At 38.9% G+C, this 17,984-nt stretch overlaps 1 protein-coding gene across 6 annotated transcripts in view; it reads left to right on the top strand.

Moving 5' to 3' along the window:
• TXNRD2 (thioredoxin reductase 2) overlaps positions 1 to 6,687 on the top strand; it is a 35,496-nt gene extending 28,809 nt beyond the window's left edge. For all 6 annotated transcript variants that reach the window (XM_068412483.1, XM_068412482.1, XM_068412487.1 and 3 more), the window contains 2 exons: positions 1,242 to 1,339; positions 3,596 to 6,687. In XM_068412483.1, coding sequence (XP_068268584.1) covers positions 1,242 to 1,339; positions 3,596 to 3,719 — 222 coding nt within the window. In that variant the 3' untranslated portion in view covers positions 3,720 to 6,687. The remainder of the gene's footprint in view (positions 1 to 1,241; positions 1,340 to 3,595) is intronic.
• The last annotated feature ends 11,297 nt before the right edge of the window (positions 6,688 to 17,984 follow it).

Raw genomic sequence — 17,984 nt, 5'->3', positions numbered from 1 at the left:
TTCTTTTTCTTTCTTTTCTCCTCAATATCATAGAACAATCTTTTTTTGAACAAATGTAGTAACTTCTGTAGGTCCATCACTAATTATTATGTTGTTATTGTTGTGTTATGTAAGGGAATATCCATTGTCAATAGTTGCAACCAGTTTTTCTAACTATATTTTGTCACATTTGATTCGTGTAAGTGCCTTAGTAGCTTGCCTTAACTGTCCCAAGTATCAGTGCAACTAAGGTGATGCTACTTCTTTTTAGCTATTCCCTTTACATTATGTCAATGAAAGTAAATATTTGAGGGTGAAGTAGTAATAGCATAATAGTTGTTGGATGATATTGAATATAGTCCTTACTAAACTCCTGAAACACATGAACAAACATTAAACTTGAGAGTTTCAAACTCTTAATGCAAGAGGGTTTTTTCTTTAAAACTCCTCAATATATAAAGTACTACATCAGGATTGCTGCTGTTCCTGGGATTCCTAATGAAGAAATCCAAACCTTTACTGAATAGCAGAACCTATTAGATTAGTGATGATTTAATGCTTGATGGGAGGACACAGGGAGAGAGACTGACTTTCTTTTCATAATTCTAAAGATAGCGTCCTTAAAGGAACTAAAACGTTTTCATTAAGTTCTCTAATAGAAGTTCAGGGTGCAGTGACTTGGGCCCTCCCAGATACTTAACTCACTTTCAACTTCGGCTGCTTCCAAGGCTTGACTCTTTTTTAGGTTATGTGGCTGATGTGGTAAATGTGTGTCACCAAACATGCTACTCTAAGTGACTGAATCACAAAGGCACAAAATATCCTATAATTGGTAGTCGTCATCTTTGGAAATACAGCTGATTAGCTGCTGAGAATAACTGCGCAGGCTTGGAGAACTGCTAAGGCGGCCATTCAGTGTCAAAATAACACTAGTCTGGTTACTAGACTACAGAACGTATTTTGAGGATTTCATACAAATGACAAACAACAAAGTATTAAATTTACCACAAATTATTGTTGTCAGTGGCTCCCTGAAGTCTGAAAGAAATACACTAATAAAGCTTCGATTCAGGAAAGTGCTTAAGGACAAGCATAAGACCTATTGAAGTCAGTAAGATATAAGCAAGTGCGCAAGTTCTTGGCACACTGGGAATCAACAGCTGAACTAGGATTTCAGGGCACTTCAGTTTCATTTAATTCAACTTCATGCCTTATCTTTAGATGTTCTAAGAAAAGATCTCTATGTAATGTATTGTTTTCAGATGGTGTGCTTACGAGAAAGTGAGCAACGAATACTTGGCCTTCATTTCATTGGACCAAATGCAGGCGAAGTTATTCAAGGATTTGCTCTTGGAATCAAGTAAGTACAAAAGAATGTCTCTAGCTTCTAAAGCCTCTTTTTAAGTTATTGTAAGATTATAAAAGATAGCTGCCTAGTTTTGGCAACACTATAAAGAATCCATGCTTTTTGTTACTTCTATGTAGTATTGCGCATATTTTCACTAAAAATACTGCAGTTCTTCATTAAGATGTACTGGATTTAGTTACTGTAATACTGGATATAGTTAAGGAACAACTGAGGAAAATATATTGTTGGCTTGATATAGTTAAAGCAAAGAATAAAATTGTGCATTAACTTGCTAATGTTAGTCTTCTCAGAGCGTAGCTTCTTTTGCATTCTGTGCACAGGATAGGAAATCACCATATAGTTTTGCAAGTCACTTCTTTAAAAGGATATTTGTGCTTTTCATAAAAACCTTTCTTTACACCTGCCAAGCATTTCCTTTCCTAATCTCATCTTAAATGCGCACAGCCATTGCTCCTCAAAAGCTCAGCAAGGACTTGCATGAATTTTTTATGTTTCTGGGGTATAAGCTAACCACAATATGATAAAGAAATAAACTTCTGTAGGGTGATAGGAGAGGGGAGGTACTTTTGTCTGGAGCTATCTGATAATTGCAATAACAAACTTACTCAAATAGGTGGACCTTTGTGATGTTGTTTAACATTTTGCTCAAATATTGATATAGAAGTCCTCCCTTTGAAGGAGTAAGGAGTGATTCTGGGTCCTCTCCGGTTAAATGGAGAATTACTGCTCTGCCTCTTGTGTGCTACAATTATTTCTTATTTGTTTTTTCATTTCTTTTCTTATTGCTGATTCACATCTTCAGAAATGTTGATTTGTGTATTTATATTACTAAATTATAGTTTTTAACTCCTCTTTGAAAAAGTGGTCTGGGACACAAGAAATCACCTCCAGTTGTGGTGGTATTTCGTTTTCCTAAATATCATCACCATTTTATTGCAGTTTTAGTCTTACAGTTGTGAGTGACTAGCATAAATGAGAAGCAGAAAGGATTAAGAAGGCAGGACCGCAAGTATCATGTGAGCAATATCTTGGAAATCACTGATTGCAATGTACCCTCAGTACACATTTTCAACATGTGTTTGTAGTCCATTAATTGCCAGTGGTATAGATTCTAGAACTACATTTTTTAGGATGTCATTGTTTTGAAGTTTTATCCAAAATAACCAGTGAAAAGGAAGCACATGAAACTGGAGTGCTTTTCTGCCTTGCCTGAGGGAAATTAAAGCTTTAGCCACAGTAAGAGGTTTTCAACAGGTCACATTCTTGTATTGGTTTCTATTGTATTTCACAAATCCAAAGCGTTCAATGTGGAACACCCGCTGCAAGAGCTGCTGTTTCCCTTTGTCAAATGTTAGGTCTTACTTCAGTCTCTCCAAAGCATTATTTTCCATCTTCCCTCCCCACTTAGCACTCCAGTAACATCTGTACTCAGCAACGATTTTTTGCTTGTTGGTGTTTTTTTGGATGTAGGTGGGGACAGCAGAAGACATCTATGGCTCTCTTCCCTGTATTTTTCAGAGAGAGAGAACATTATTCCATAGAGAGCTTGAAACAGTTCTTAAATTTAGGGCCATTTCAGCTATTTTTACAGCATGACCTGCCAGGAATAGCAGCTCAAAGGAAAGTCATCAAGTCTAAGAATGTTATTAGACGAGTAAAGGAATTAAGCAAGTGGGATATTAGCTCAAGGGGTTTTTTGGTGGTTTTGTTTTGTTTTTTCAAATGAGTGACTTTTTCCTCCTGCTTATGATGTTGATAATTTCAGCGTAAGCACCAGACTTTCTCTAAGATCATGGAAGAATATTCTGGTATTATTTCCTTCGACAGATTCTTGCCAGCAGTCCTAATTAAGATTTTCTTCCTCTGTGTGTATGTGTGTGTTTTTCCATCTGGAGTCAGAGTTAGTGAAACGCACATGTGTGTACAAGAAAAGCTGAAGGCTGCAGTTTTGTCATATGTTTTTGCCATAGGCTCGGTTGTGACTTGGGGTAAATTGCTTAATTCTCTCTGTCTCAACTCTTATGACAATTCTTCCCTAGCTAACAGTGTTGTGAAGCTGGGCGTTTAAATGTTGTTGTGTAAGTATGTGAGAAATAATAGACAGCATTGTTTGAAGAATAAATGCAACTCCTCTACCTGATAAAATGCGCAAGAGCAGAATTACTTTGATGTTTTAGGAGATTCTAGCTGCTTCACGTGAATAGTGTTTGACTTTATGGGTCCTTTTTTTTTTTTTTTTTTTGGTAGATGTGGTGCTACGTATCCTCAACTAATGAAGACAATTGGCATTCACCCTACCTGTGCTGAAGAAATTACCAAGTTGCATATTACAAAGCGTTCTGGCTTGGATGCAACAGTCACAGGCTGCTGAGGTTAAATACCATCCCTGGAAAGAAGGAAAAAAAGCACAACATATATTTGTAAAGAAAAGGGGTGCTGAGAGTTGAAACAGCTTTAACGGTTTGAGTTTCAGGAGTCTTTCTCTTTTCTCCCTGTAGACAGCTTTTTCTCACAGCCAGACAAAGAAATTGTCCTCACACCATCACAGTTCTAAAACCAATGCAGTCCTGCTGGAACAAATCTGTCTCTTTCGAAGTGCCTATAACTCGTCTCTTGCTGGGAGCTAGGGAATAATCACAGTTTTATATATGTAAATATAACAGAAGCCAGTGACATCTGAGGCCATCTACAAATTAAACAGTTGTCATTTGAGTTTCTCTGTTGGCATGACTGACTGCCAACAGAAGTGTCCCACGTAATGTTCATACAGATGCTAGGAATCGGACAGGACCTTCCTTAGAATTTTGGTGATGATACTTTCTCCTAAGTACTTGGATAGCTCATTACTGATCCTAATCTTGAACACTGAGACTTTGTACTCACTAGTAGAAACAAGTTCCCAGAGTGTGTAACAATGGGTAAGTAGTCATCTTTAGGTTTTTTCTTTAAAATGTAATATGTACAGGAATTTAATAGAAAATCACTTAATCACTGAAGCTTTGCTGCTACTGGATGAATCCCAATGGATTAATCAGTGGCAGCCTGGTCATAACATTATGGTAAAGGCTGAGAATGAATGGGCTCAGAGGTGCTAAAGAAAGAGTTGAATTTTATGGTGACTTCTCTGCTTACTCTTGAAATTTCTAATTCAGTTCAAATTAAATTGACACATCTCACAAATTACTGCTTGAACACCATATATTAAGCAATGCTGACAAGTAGAATCAAAGCCATTAATAATCCAACTCATGCAGCATTTTCTGTTTTATAGAATGCAGAAATCTGGCTGACACAGTGATACATTTTGGTTTGTTTTTAAGATTTTCTCACTGGTGAGCTGGATACTACATCTGAATGGATTTAGATCTGGCTTTAATAAAACATGTTACTGAAGGGAACTATATTAAACGGTGATCTAGAAAAGAAATGATCCTGCTCAGAACAAAGATGGAAAATAATTATCTGCAAACTTTTTTTTGAGTGTTGGTGAGAGTAAGAAAGCATTCATCTGTTGCAAATTTCTGCTTATTTTCCTGCTATCCAGAAGGGGGAGATGCTGACTAATTTGTGGCAATAAAGAAACAGAAATCTGATGGTGAAGCTTCTTTAGCAGAACCCTGTTAAAGAGGTAGCCTAACACAGGCAAACACAAAACTAACTGCCCTGAATTTCAATCCAAGTTGCAGCTGCCAACATTTTTATATGCATAGTCACTTAGTTTCTTGCACCCTTTACAGTAGAATAGTGCATTTAGGAAAAGAAGACATCAGCTTGAGGTGAAACAAAATGTATCTTTTTGCAGTTAATTTATATCAGTGTTTTTGTGTGTGAAATTTGATATTTTCATAGCTGTCCTTCTGCTTGTTGCACAGTTTGGAAGAATAGCCTGGTGATCATGTGTATCTTTGTTATTTTTTCTTTGACTGCTATTTCACCGCTGCAGCATGCAACACAGACAAATGATTGGTTTATTTCAAGTGTGAAATCTTCCTTTCCGTGAGAAAGGAAGAGAAACTTGGACAAAAAGTGATCAGACCTTCCTTCTAAAATACGATGTAATAGCACTTATCACACTCTCATTGACACTAGAATACTCCATTTTCAAAGATTTGTTCTGACTTAAACAACAACAAAAGAAATCTTAAATGCTTTCTTTATGAAGTTTCCTGATATTTCTGGTCCATAAAAGAGGAAGGAGTGATACAGTTTGACTGCAAGTGGCATTCCCTATCAGATCTGCTGATGCCATTTTTCATCTATGAAGTCATCCATAAGCTTGTAGTTGAAAAGAAATACTTTGAGTGGAAGTGTAGTTGAAACGCTGCCTGAATATTGCAACTGCCTTTAGAAGAAATGATGAAAACTTTATATCTGTATATAAATGTGTGCATACCTGCACATTCAGAAGTTCCTATTTCCTTTAATAAAGGCCTTATGAGTATGATACAGCCAAAAACCCTACTAGATTTTCCCAGCTGTTTAAAAAAAAAAAAGTTCATAGTAAGTTAGGGTTTTTTTAAAAAGTTTTTCTTAATATTTCAAAACTTTGAGATACTGAGCATCTCAGTCTACAGAGATTTTGCTGTGAGAAATATCCCACCTCTGACTAAACTGTAATGTGTATGCATGCAATATTTTTTTTCCTAGTGACTACCTATTACAGTTCCTTTTGTACCCATAAATGAAAACATTGGTGTTTAGCCATGTGAAAGTTGCTTCTCTTCTCTGTCCTACCAATGCATCCAGCAGACTGAGTTGTCTGCCCCTACAGACAAATGGTAAGATAATTTCATTCATCATAAAGTTCAAAATAATGATTTGGGACAACAAGTAAAGAGATCTCAAGGAGATGTGTCCTCAGTGTATATGGGGTGTAAAACTAAGGCATGTCATTGTTCTCAGAAGTAATAGAACTCTCTTGGTTTTAGAATTGCTGAGTGGACTGCATGAAAATTGATGTATCTTGAACAGCAACTACACATACATTCACACCTACATAACCCTAATGTCAGAATCAACAGCAAGACAGAATAATGACAACTACTGTGATTGTGCTTTTTTTTCCTGAAGGATTCTCCAGGGATGGTCCTTAAGAATTGTTTTTAAAAGCCTGACTAACGTCAATTGAAATGACTGATGTGCACTGCAAATTACTGATTATATGTGAAAATGTGGAAAAAAAAATTAGTCGGGCTTCTTCTCAGGATGCCAGCTGATGAGGGCTTGTTTGTCAAACCACACCATGGTGCAAACAAGTCTGAGTATTGCTGGGTCCCTCATATGTATGTTCCCAATATTTATTCTGTTGTGAATTAATAAAAATTTTTTTTTCTAGTAAATGTTTTATTGTATTTGTTTAATTTTGTAAATATGGCTTCTGCTTATGAAAGATTTCTTTTTTGATCTTAATGCTGTTTTTCTTGGTTGATGTATGTGTTAAGGAAACAAAGAAGTGGACAGACCTTTTAATAAGGAAATGTCGATACCTCTCTGTCTCTAGTGTGCAAACCGAATAGCTATGGAGATTATTCCAGGCTGGATGACCTTCTTATTTTAAATTTAAATTAAGACAACCTCTAGACTTGGTAAGTATGGTTTCAAATACTGTCCTGTTTATTCCAGCTAATGAGGTCTAACAGGTATTTTCACAGTCCATGTGTGTTGACATGCTTCTTGAAGACTCATCAAGAGGAAACTCCCTTGAAATACAGTGGAGTCAGAGTATTGTACAGGGCTAAATTATTCAACATTAGCTATTCACTTGGGGTTTTAGACTAGAACATGTAGTGGAAAAATGCATTGCAGCAAAGCCAGTTAGTAGCTATGGGTACTGCTAGGTAAAAATGTTGAAAAATGAATTGGGAAATGACTAGCAAAATATATTTTAAAAATCTGAGAAACTTCTGTGTCAGAAAAGAAAGGGACTACGTTGTTCAAATTTACCTAAATTTTCTTTTATTTCTTCAAATCCACTTACTTTGATGATAAGTCAGGTGATGCTGAGCTGCTGAAACAGGCTACTTTAATATTACCTCAGTGTATGCCCTGGATTTGATGCTGAGAAGGAATATTGACTTTATTGTATTTAAAGGCATTTTTATGTCTGCATTTTTAATCTGTTTTAATTTCCTGGAATATTTCGTTGCAGGTTCTAACTGATTAGGATAGCTGAGAACAGTGGCTAAAAAAGGGAATAAGGTAAGCATAATTCTTGATGTTTTTTTCTCCTTATTTTCATATACCACTTAATCCTGAAGCAAACAAGAATAACAGACAAGCACATAGACAGTAATCTTTATAAATTAGGAATTGAATATACTGCATTATTTATATTATTCCTAATGATAGCTTGTTCTCAATGCTAAGGTATTGTGTACAATTAAGTTTTACCTTTTCCCATTTATGCATGCACTGTGTGTCGTTATACCTACTGGAAAATGTTTCTACAGTTTAGATTATTGCAGACCAGGAGTCAGAAAAGATATTTCAGTACAGCAGGTACACTTTTTTTCTTGCTAGCATGGTTATTCTGACAGAAATACATTGCACTATGGCAATTTTAACCAAAACAGTTGCAAATTGTACAAACTTCTGAGTTTGAAGTCTTCTCTTCAGAGGCTCATGCTTATCGAACAAAGTAGGCAATTTTGTGCCTGTATAAATTGCCATTTGTCTAAATCCCAGTGAAATAAATGTACTCAATGTTAGCCATTAATTTCAGTGGGATGCAAGTATGTGTCTTAAGTGCTTTGTTAAAGGGGAATCAATATAAGCATATGCCAAAATGTCTTTCATTATTACAGTTGGGGAACAGACTGCAATTATGATTCAAAACATAAAAGGTACAATAGACATCTATGATTAGGCAATGAAATATGCCTTTAATAAGCATAGTGCAGACAGTTTGTTTTGCAATAAGTAAACTTGTATAAAATTCATTGACTTTTTCATTCTTTCAGATCTGTGTGCTCTCTTTTAAGAGACGTTTTTTAGTTTTATGCACAAAGTTTTCCTGATGTTCTTCCAGCAGAAAGGCTGGGTTTGCATGCATTTATTCTAGTGCCAAACATGAATTTTACTAGGAAAAGAGGAAATGGCGGAGCAGACCTTTTTTTTTTTTTTCCAGGGCAGCATGCAACAGATATGGTGTAATTACTCTAACTGATTTTTTAAAAATGGAGTATTTCTGTCCACTACATGTCAAAGAGCTAATTATGTTTCTGTTGTGGCACTCAAAGTCAATATTGTCAGCTCTTCTTAGTTCTAATCCCCTACATTGAGTTTTGATGGGCCAGGTGAAATATCCCCTTCAGCGCCTTACTGCAATTCTCGTCAATCATCTTGCCATGAAAAACATGCGTATTACAAAGGCTTTGGCAACACTGCATCTGATTTCAGTCTTTAATCTTATATGCACCTTAAGAAAACACCATTCCAACTACTGATGTTCTGTTTGGGACATGAATGGGATCCTATTTGCCGTGGGAAACAAAAGAAAATGATCTGATCTTTAGTGGATATAATGGAACTCTTTGGCCATCGCAGTATAAAGGCTTAGTACTAAACCACTGATCTAGGAAGAAAACAATTAGGATGGTGAACTGGTGCAGAAGTTAAGCAGAATATCTCATGTGAATAAGTAATAAAATTCATAGTTATTTATTCACCATGTAATTGTAAAATACCTTGTTTCAAGCACCGTTGGAGGTAGGAGAGTGTCTTGTTTTTTAACCCTTAGCATTTCTCTGCAAGAAGTGCTGTTCACTGAAGTCCATTTCTAAGCATGGCACCTAAGTAGTGTGCACACCATTTTTTTGTTGTTTCTTATAGACAAGATCTAGCACATCTAAAGTCTTCTGGTCCTACAATGGAAAATTAACATCATCCCTAAGAAGCTGGAATATAAACTAATACGGCAAGTTTCCAGAATCTGATTGCATCAGTCAGAAAGATATAGTATGAAGAGAAAAGTGGATATTCCCTGGGGGGGTAGTGTGAAATGGAGACCAATCTTGTTTGAACAAGGTGCTTTGCATTGTTAGCTAGGTAGAGGTATTGGGAGTTACAGCCTGTCAGAACCAGCATCTCCAAGGAGGGGGTGGGGGGAAATTTTTCCAGGTAGAAGTCTCAGCAGTTTGTGGTAGAGTATGTCAAATATACTAATACAATAATTTAAGGAAACCCTTTATACTTCATGAAAGATGAACTGTAAAGATACTCAGGCCTTCTGCACCTCCTCCCCCGTTTTCCTTCAGATCATATGAAGACCAGAAAGACTGTTGGTTTTTTTTCCTGTACTTCTTCCCTTTACTTTAAATCAACATGGGAAGCAGCCTTGTTCTTCCTTGTTTCGGCATAAAACCGAACAGCAAGATCCCTCTTCTTAAATCTTTCACAAGGAGACTCAGTTTTCCCAAAGCTGTGCGAGGAGTTAGAATTAGCTAGGTGGTAACATAACTCAAATCTAAAACAAAAGGCCTATAGGTACCTGTTCAGTCTTTGTCTATTGCAATATAAAAAATAGTAAAATAAAATAGTAAAATAAAATACCAAGGGAAAGAAAACAGTGAAAAAAGACAGCTTTTAGGCTTTAAACAAAAATCAAGAAAATAAATAAATAAATGTTTCCTCCTTTGCAGGCTCCCTGTGCGACAAGGCCCAAATATATTATTCCATTGTGTACTCCTAACAAAATAGTTAGAATTGAAAGCTTGTTTTATTTTTATCTCTTACTAATGCGTGAGTGAACTGTAATGCAGCCAACCAATATTCTATTCACACTGTATCAGAGCAACAGGTTACGTAGCAGCTTTTAGCTTTATGCAGGAGCTTGAGCCATCAAAAATGACAATGTCGTACGTTGTAACGCAATTAGTGATGCACAGCAATCTTTTTTTAAACACCTTTGTTCAACAGGGACAAAGGATTGAGTTTTGGCATTTTTATTTAATCTTTATAATCTTCCTTTTTGTCTCTCTCTCAAAGGATCAAGAGGAAGTGCATTAATTTTCAACTTCACACGAAGGCAAGTTGTACAAACACAGCTGAAAACATCAGGAAACCCAGGCATTTTCCTTAGAGAAATGGAGTCAACTAATGTTCTGCTGGCAAGAGACTCCTGAATAATTGGGAAGATGTTGTTAGACATAGTAGTTTAGGCAGCAGGGTGTTCATACTCTGATAGCACTGTTCACTTTTTCTAGCTTAGATGAATGATTCCTGTAATGTAGAAAACAGAGATTATTAACCATATACAGAAAGCAATTTAAAGAATACTGGCTGCTTTGGAGACTTAAGAAATGGCTGTCAGAATGTCAAAGGATTTTTTTTTTTTGACTCATTTAATTTACACCAGACTGGGATCTAATTGAATCATGAAATGAGAGTGCTTTTGATTTTTACCTCTTTAATTCTTGTTGAGTTTATTTCTTAGACATATTTCAAACACAGGAAAAATAAGGAGAATTCTCTTGACACTTCAGACTTTGCTTGCATTGATTTATGGCCTTGTTCATTCTACATATATCCAGGATACCTTAAAGTTTCAGGTCAGGACTTTGGTTCTTGTCCTTAATTGGGGATTTAATTGTATTCTTCCTTGCTCCTCAAATTTTTCTTGTTCTGCTTTTTTGTGAGATGTTCGTTCTATTTTACTTAGCTACTTTTAACCCTATTTAAGTGTTAAGAAGTTAATTCCCTTTCAATGGGGTAAGAGTCCAATGTGTTCGCAAGAGAGCATTTCAGGATTTTCTGCTTGCATCTTCCTATAACTCCCTTGTACTTTCCAAATCTGGAAATACCACAGCTCCAAAGGAGGCAGTTCTCAATAAGTTCCTTAGCTGTGGTGTAGTCCCCATTGAAGAATAAGAGACCAGCCATTTCTGAATGTTTACAGTTGGACCTTCTGATGATGGGCATCATATTTTCTTAATGACAAAATGCATCAGATTCGCAAGCTGTGACAACAGCGCCTCAGGGTTCCCATGACAGTGGCAAAGTGGAACATCTGATGAAATCTGCTTGTGAAATGCAAGGCCGCCTTCTCTGTCGCTGTGGTTATGGAGAGCTCTAAGGTCTTGCATTTTTTTGTATCGAGTAGCAAATTTGCGAAGTGCAGAAAGCTACCCTGGGCTTATGAGACTGTCCATGTGTGGGGCTTAAACATCCTTGTAAGGCCACCTCATTGTCTTACACTTAAGTTCTGGAAGTCCTAATATTTCCCAAGTTCACAAGTTGAGTGAGCATTTGCTCTAAGCTATTGAGCTGATGCCTAAGAACAGCAGAGGGGGGTGCTCACTTGGATCTACATTATTGATTGAGGCCCTCTCCCTCACTGTACTTCAGTGAAGTGTAGCCAAGAACAACAAGATAAGAATTAATATAAGTGACAAGGGAGTTTCTCAGACTGTGCCGGTGCACATTAGCCTGGCTGAAGAGAAAAAGAAGCTGATACTTGAGTCTTTTGAGTTTTGAAGGGTCTGGCCAGTCCTTGAAGGGGAAGCACATGAATGGCCCAGTTGTCATCGCATTTTATTTTTCCTCCAACTTTGACTAATGGTGCATTTCCTCTGGCCTCCCACGGGCCGTCCGTGGCTGACTTGCTTTGTCACTCTTCACGTCTAGTCGCTGCCTTTACTGTCCACGCTGTTCCCATGGCAGGAACCTGGTGTCCTCTAAAAAAACGCACAGGCACAAACCATCTGTCATTCTTCCCACTCCTCTTTCAAGCGACCACTTCCCATATTGTGTGGCCTTGCAGGCTAAAAGCAGTCTGCCTCTCCCCTGCATGCCTGGAGTACATGCCAACTCTCTCCCCGCTTGATAAGGGACCTCACGACATTCTGCCTGTAAAAATACTAATGGGCATCTCCCTGTTGATAACCAGCTCTGCCTTTTTATTGTGTTCATGGGGTGATAAGTTGTCTGAATCAACAAGGAATTGTCCCTTTTGCTACTTTGCAGCAAAGTTATTAGGGTCAAATTAGGTGTGAGTTGTGAAATTAATCATTGCAACCACAAATAATTTGTAGTGTGCTATGGACAAAGGAAGAAAAGAAGCTGAAGAACAGACGGGGAAATTATTGTAGGGCACAAAGAACCAAAGTGATCGGAAGGAGGGAGGAGAGAATGGCTGGCAGTGCTGTAGAGGATGTTGAGGTAGGCCTGTAGGCTGTGCTGGATTTGGTCTCCTGCATCTGTGGACTCTGAAATCATGGAACAAGGTAGTTCTTTAACGTCATTTGAGTCTTAATTAATCCACACCCAGCGTGTCTTAGGGAGAGGAATATACCTGACTTTGCACCAGAAATAGTGCTTTTATGCATATGTTAGTTGATGATATTCCTTGCACATCTCTAGATGTGGCCCCACCAGAAGCATGCTCGTGGGGCTTGTAATAATTAGGTGCTCTAGGAGAATCTGCAGCTATGGCCATTGATGCAGACCAAGCTGTGCCTAAACTGCATCTGTCAAGTGGGCAACACTGATAGCGTAGTTAGATATACTTTTATCTATAAAAATTATTAAAAATAATCACACAAACACTTTTTTTGTACATTTAGTAAAAAACTGGGAGTGATTTTGTTTCTTTTTTTTTCAAGTACTGGCTTGTGGAAGATGACATAATCTGAATTGCTGATCTGAATTGCATGGATCTAGTGTCTGCTGGAAATGAAGTCCAACAGATCTAAATTATAGCTGGAATTTCTAAGCTAAAGATCCAGTCCATTCTTCTGAGGCAGTGCTTGACAAGACACACATGTCTAGAAATGATGTCCTCTGAATCATGCCTTTTCCTACAGCATAGCTTAGACTGACTGCTTGGGGACACAGCTTCTTGGGTCAGTTGTTGCCAGGGCTGCACTCACAGCAGTATTTAAGAGAGCTGATTAGAAGAAAGCAATGTAGATAAACCTTCAGTTTATGTATATAAACAGTGTAACTGGCATGACCATGTTTTTCCAGAAGGAAGATGCGTCTCAGAGGTCAAACCCATGAAAGCAAAGCCTGTTTGACACACCAAGAGCTCTGTGTGAATTTGGTTCTCGCTTCAGAAACCGGGGAGCTGCGAGGGGAGGATGGGAAGGGAAGATAGTGCAACACCCACTGGAAAGCTTCCATTTTGTTTTCTGGGGTGAGAAGCCTGAATTTTGTGCCTAAAATACAAAGCTGAAGGTGTGCTGGATTTGCTTGGAAATGCTGCAAAGCTATTCTCATTTCCTGTAACTGTTGAGAGGTTGGCCTTTTTCCATGGCTAAGCCCCAGTTCTTAGCTAGCCAGAATGAAGTGGCAGGAGAAATTCACTCTCTCTTTCATCTTGTAGTGTATCTAGGAAAGCAAGAACCAAGACTTTGAACCATTAATTCTTAAATCTGTGGCTTGATTTGCTGCAGTAGAAACTGTGTTTTAAGGGTTTTGTCTTCTCTTACCAAAGCTAATTGTTAATTGCATCTTCTTTTCTCTAGCCACTGCCACGAGGAATGACTGCCTTCTGTGCTGATGACAGATCTGCCCCTCTGTTATCAGACACTGCTCTTTTGCCATCTCAGTTTCATAACAATTGCCTCTGCCTGGGAGCCAGTGGAGCAGCCGTGTTGGGCAAAGCAGTTCTGTGAGGAGGAGAATGATAGATGATGGAGTGATTCCCTTCAACATGGCTGGGGCACTGAGGTTGTGTTAATTTTTTTTTATCCTCCCCATAGTCCCGCTTTCCCTGCTCTGAATTCTTAAAATGAATCATGGCATTGGTGTGTGAACAACACACACAGACGATGCTATAGTAACTTGAAAAAACATGTTTTATGGCACTGCTATGCGTCACTTTTGTCAAAATTGTCAGGAAAGATAATTGCTACAGGTGGCAGAGGCTGCCGGATGACCATCAGAGGGTACATAGGGAATAAATTTGACTGCCTCTGCCAAATTTCTAGTGTTTACACCAGTGATACTGCTTCCTTTTCTCTCACTACTGTCATATAGGTCATTTTGCTACAGCTTGCATACTGGTCTCCCTCCTGTGCTCAAGGAAGAAGCAGGTCTGGCACTCATACTGTGCTGAGGTTCTGTTGGGCCCCAGGGGATGGGCTTGTAGTGATACAGTTATAGTGGCACAAAACTCTGGAGATGTTGTACCAGCACAAAACAAAGTTTGTCTGGAAGCAGCTTGCTCTGAAAAGTGTCTGCAAGCAGTACAGATGTCCTCATGGAGATGGGTTCTCAGGACTGGGTCTCAGCTGTATTGAGAATCAGCTTTGTATTCACGTACTTCACTAAAATATTCTCTAATAGTTGATTTGAACAGTCTTTAGCAGAGATCATATTTCTAGTTTGGGATTCCCTTTATACATCTTTCATTAATACAGGGATTCTCTGCAATCAGAGACCAGCACTGCGGAACAGCTGGATCCATTTTGGCTTGACAAGGGGCATGGGCATTTTTTTATATATATTTATGGCTCTCGTGAACATTCAGAATGCTTTTTATAAATATTAAAAATAATCAAGGGTTCTGGAAAGAATTCATACTGCATTGCCATCATCCTGCAGGAGTTCTTCCATCTTCCTCTAGAATATGTATTACTAGCTGACACTGTGAACTAACTGGTCCAGTCTGGGAATTTCTAGCTAAAGCTAGAGGAAAAGGGAGGCTGTGAAGGGAATTGGTATCTCTTGATCATCAGAGAGAGCAAATATAATACAGGCGGCAGCCTGGCTGCCCCTGGAACAAGTCAGAAGCAAGAAGCTTGCAAGCAGGCACCTCAGAAAGCTCCCCAGAGTTTTGCTCTGCCTGCTGCACCCGCTGTGGTTACTTGGTAGGTTACTTGCCCTGCTTGTCTTGAGGTAGCTAGAGTTGAAGCATATGTTTTCCATTTAGAGCTTGGAGGATGCCCAGGTCCGACTTGGCATGCTGTCTTCACTGGGCATCAGCAGTACAGATGTGGAAACCACAAACCCGATTAATATGAGCCTAAAGTAAAAACTCAAATAAGCTTATAAATAAAACCACACTTGCAGATTATTTGTTTCCATATTAGTCTATAATAGACCCTACTCAATATGTTTGTTTTATTTGGTTTGGTGACCGACATAGGTATTTATATTTCCAATAAAAATTTAAATCAGAATACAACAGACAAAGTAAGCTTAAATTATTCGCGCAGAAGATTGCAACTGTCTGAAGCATGTAATTCCTTACATGAAATGTTAGCCTGCTTTGAACAGAGATGTGACAAACTCCTCAGTATTTAATTTACCATTCCATCATAGCTCCAAATCCTGCATTTTATATATTAAAATGGACTCCTAAATGCACTCTAATCCTCAATGAACAATCCAGAGGTGTTGGATGGCTTGATGGGTCTAATTCTTGGTGTAAGCAGCAACTGTGTGATCTTGGGTGAGTCACTAAATGATCCCCATGCCTTAGCTTAAAGTGGTGACTGTCTTTTTTTCCCCTGCTAGTCTCCTGCCGAGCTCTGGGCATGCTTGAGGACCTCCAGCACTCCTTTCCAGTGCACCTTCAGCTGCTCCAGTGCAGGTAATGAAATCATCCAGAGAAGAGAGTTCCAAAGAGCCATCTGAGAAGATTCTTCAACAGTACTGACAGATGTTTTACTCAGTGGAGAAGATCTCTTCCTTGGAACTGCTGGCCCTTCATCCAAGGTAAGATTGCCTTGATTCAGCTCCATTTAAGCACAGCTGTACCAGAAAAATCTATGGTTTGGCAGCAGTAGGGCATCTAGTTTATTTTGCATGTACTATGACACTTAGGATGGGACACCTGCACAAAGCCTGACAAGTCTTTGAAGTGTGGTACACTTGTACCAAGGCCTTGTACACATCTGTGGTATCTACAAGTGATCAATTAGGCCTACCTAGCTTTCAGACCATACCAAGGTGACATAACTGGAATTGTGCTTCTCTCCCGTAGACCTCCTAAATAGACAATACAGAGAAATAAGCACTTCCACGTGCTGGTTTGGATCTCACATAGGCTATCAAGGGACCATGCAGTTCTTGCATTCCAGTGGGATGAACCTGAGACTTGGATGAGTATTTGCAGTGACATTTTTGTGCTAGTGGAACTCTAAGACAAATGAGTAAACAAACAGTGCTCTCTCAAACATCTTCACCTTGCAAAAAAACAAGGGAAAAACTCTCACACCCTTTGTTAGGATGTCAATGTCAGAGGAAAGACACCAGCAGTTATTCTATTCAGATGTCCAGCTTTTCTTTCTGATTGTTTCTCCGTGTTCCTTTTTTATTTTTTCCCCTCTTCAGCTTGTTGAGCGATGGTCTGTTCTTATGAAACAAGTTTTCAGCTTCACAATGGTCCTGACTTCCCATTGTTTGAAAGGCAAGAGGGTCACTCAGAGTAAACTCTCTCGTGCTAGATAATGTTTTTCCACATGGAAATGTTGGAGGGCCACTCTGTGCTGTCAGCCCAGAAAGGCCAGAAGATGCCTTCAGACTCCCCAGGTGCCTCTGTGTTTGTTTTCTAATTTTATTGCACATACAATATCATTAATATTATGTCCAAAGCTTGTCTTTTTAAACAGAGTGAACACTTCTAACCTATTAGTCAGCCACAGGGAAAAAGGAAAGGATTAAGTCAACACTGTAAGGAATTAACCCTTTCCATTGCCCGAAGAAGAAATTAAAAATGATATGACCTCCTTAAATTGCAAAAGGATCTTGATTGTTTTCTCTCACAAAGTAGTGGAAATAATTCCTCTCACTTGGCACTCAGATGTAAAATGCAACAGCTTGTGTCCTGCAGGACTCAGAAAAGACTGGTAACTTACAAGACATCATTCTCTTTCCTGTGGTACATGCCATTGAAGGGCAGGAAATTTCCCTCCCGCCCACCTTTTTCTTTTTTTGAATCTCCATTTCCCTGTGGGCTGCCTCAGGTACTGGGCTAGGCTTGGCATGTAGACACAATTAGAAATATAGGCGAGACTGCATGGAGCACAGTGTCCAAGTGCTGAGTGAGTGCCCAATGGGCCGTAGCAAAATGCACAACGAAGTCAAAGAAAAATGGAAAATATTTCATAAAATTCATCTTTGCATCCTTTTTTCCTCTCTTGATATATGGCCCCTTATTCACAGCTGCCCAAGGCCCCGGCCCCGGCCCGCGTGTAAATATGTCAGTGCACCAATGAGACGGAACATGGTCGCAGAAACGCCGGCGGCTGTTCCCAGATAAAACGCTGAGCTGGAGCCAAGGCGTTTATTGTAAATAAAGATCAAGGCAAAGCAGCAACATTTCTGGTCGACTCAAGCCTGCCAAGGTTGCTAGTCCAGCTCCTTTCACGACTACCATATGTCCACATGGATTTCCCCTTCCAGCAAGTGACATGTTACTCTTCTGACAGCTCTGTAGCCATTGCAAGTTCCTCGATACTTTCCATGTGTTGCTTTACAATAACCTGGAAACGCTGGTGGCAGATGGGGCAATGGGTGCATGTGTGGGCATGCAGGGGGGAGATGTAGACTTCCCACTGTTCAGCTCTAATACTGCTGTACTTTAACAATACCTTTGTGGGGCCTGGGACACATTAATGTTTTTTTAGGTTCTGCTCAGTAGAGGGCACTGGATCCTATAAATAGGAATTGGTACAGTGAAGCACGGAGG

Source organism: Nyctibius grandis, chromosome 14 (genome assembly GCF_013368605.1).
Source record: "Nyctibius grandis isolate bNycGra1 chromosome 14, bNycGra1.pri, whole genome shotgun sequence".
In the NCBI taxonomy this organism is placed as follows: domain Eukaryota; kingdom Metazoa; phylum Chordata; class Aves; order Nyctibiiformes; family Nyctibiidae; genus Nyctibius; species Nyctibius grandis.
This window is presented reverse-complemented; position numbering and strand designations above follow the sequence as displayed.